Source organism: Sinocyclocheilus grahami, unplaced genomic scaffold (assembly GCF_001515645.1).
Source record: "Sinocyclocheilus grahami isolate Dianchi unplaced genomic scaffold, SAMN03320097.WGS_v1.1 scaffold290.1, whole genome shotgun sequence".
In the NCBI taxonomy this organism is placed as follows: Eukaryota; Metazoa; Chordata; class Actinopteri; order Cypriniformes; family Cyprinidae; genus Sinocyclocheilus; species Sinocyclocheilus grahami.
Window position 1 is genome coordinate 1,042,423 of NW_015505469.1, and position 2,239 is coordinate 1,044,661.

Consider the following 2,239-nt stretch of genomic DNA (forward strand, 5'->3'; position numbering starts at 1 on the left):
AGTCACAACAGTTCGTGAAAAATCACAGCTACTTTATGCAGGCTGGGTGCATTTTACTGTGGACTGACTGTTTTGAAATGTATATGGTAGTTACATAGCACCTTTCAGTTATCATGAAAAACGCCAGGAAATTTCAGTTTGAATTGAAAATTTCAAAAAAATAATAAAATTAAATAAAATAAAAAATAAACAATCCCACAAATTTGCTTAATTAACCATACATTAACGAAATTGAATCCCAAAATGTCTTGCAATTTATATTTAATTTCCATGTCTACTTACATAATCATTTCCCAATTTCTTTCATTAATGGAGTTAAAATTCTCTCTACAAATATCCAAAGGTCTTGTAAAGATTTTCACAAGTGACACTACTTCAAATGACACCAGTAATGGCCATTGACTAACTTTACATTGCATTACAACCCAAATACATGGTGTACAGTGGACAGGTATACTCTCAAAAACATCACTGTGCAACATAAGAGAAAAAGAGACATAATTAAATTTAATTCAGAAGTAACAACAGCAATAATAAGAATAATTATTCTAATATATATATATATATATATATATATAAAATTAAATTTCATGCATCCAGGAGTTACAACAATAGCATTTAAATGATCAGCTTAACATAATTTGACATAAATAAGTAAAATATATTTAGCCCCTATCCAGCTCCTCTAAACTACCACTAAAGTAATGGGAGAAAAAAATGGATTACATACAAGATTAGCAATAAAGCTGATGTTTAACTGTTGCTATTAAATGTTGCAATAACATATGAGAATCACAGTAAAATGATGTCAGCTGGCCCAAATATTGTAATTGCATTATATCTTTCTAAAGTTAAAATCTGGGATCCTGAAAAAGCTGTTCAAGTGACATACCATCTACAGACAAAAGAAGCTGAGCTTCTCCTCACAGTTTCTGTGTGTCCAAAGCTTTGTTTGCTTGTCCAGGGCTCCACAACGAAGGTCTCTGGCAGGACACTGGGGCTGTTCGTTCTGATACCAGGCTGTGTAGTCAAGATCATCTCCAGTGACCCATAACCAGTCCCCTGCTAGATAATGCAGACCAGTCCACACATACACTGTTTCAGCCTGTGTGATTTCCAGTAAAGCAGAATTCATCTTGTCCGCTGTGCTCAGACTTGCCAAATTATTATAATGAGTCCTGCAGTATTCCAGAGCTCCATCCCAGGTCTCTTTATGATGCACCAGAACAAAGTTTGTCATGCAGAAGAAGGGTTTAGTGATACTGCATTTTTCACCATGCAATTTATTATTGGTTTTGTATAGAAAGCCACAGTTTTCATTGTCAAGGTTATTTGGTTGATTAAATGCAGGATCCCAGCTAATTTGTTCAGCATCTATACCTCCTGACCACTTCCAGACTCCTGTTTCTGGCTTTTTGTGGAGTCCAACCCAGGCATCAGAAGCTTGACCAGACGCATTAGCTAAAAATCGCTGTTCCTCACTCGCATTGATGAAGGTGGAGAGGCCATGAAAATAAGTTTTGCAGTACTTTTGCGCACAAAACCATTTCTTCTGCTCATTCACGAAGAAATGTTGTTTGAGACCGGAGGAGAGACAGTAGAGCGCCATGATTAGAAGCAGAGCGAGTGTCGTCTTCATCTTCTTCCACTGAAGAGTTTCTATGATTTTGTGATAGTGGTCAGTTGAAGTTGAGGACAGAACTGTGCATGATGACACTGACTCTCTCTTACTTAAACTGACATACAGCCAATGACAAATGAGTGTGATGGTGTGACCAATCACAGCACACCTTTACAGACAGAGCAAACAAAACAGGTGCATTTAACCAATCAAAGAAATTTCAGAATATTTCTAAGAAAGAAACTGTGGGTAGAGAAATATGGCATGAAATATTTTTTCACGTGCTCCACAGTTGATGTAGTGGTCCCAGATTTGGCTTTCATCTGAACAACATGCAAACACAATTTGTCTTAATTAATTATACTGTAATCCTTCAAAACCATTACTGATTAACCAAGCTTAGATGCAATTGAACACTTCCAATGTGTATCAAATGTTCATGGTGTTTGGGATTCAAACAAGAATCGAAATGTGAAACCTGCTGTATGCTTACACTTTTAATGTACAGTAATATTACACACAGAAATATTCAAACAAACAAAATGATTCAGTACTACATTAGAGAAAGTCCAAGTATAACAAAAATCAGGATCACAATATATTTAGGATTCTGATAAA

General features: G+C 35.7%; 1 protein-coding gene across 1 annotated transcript; it reads right to left on the reverse strand.

Annotated features, from left to right (window-relative positions):
• Positions 1-676: 676 nt before the first annotated feature.
• LOC107600754 (secretory phospholipase A2 receptor-like) lies at positions 677-1,713 on the reverse strand. The gene has a single exon (XM_016292709.1). The coding sequence runs from the start codon at positions 1,637-1,639 to the stop codon at positions 896-898; it is 744 nt and encodes a 247-aa protein (XP_016148195.1). The 5' UTR covers positions 1,640-1,713; the 3' UTR covers positions 677-895.
• Between the last annotated feature and the right edge of the window lie 526 nt (positions 1,714-2,239).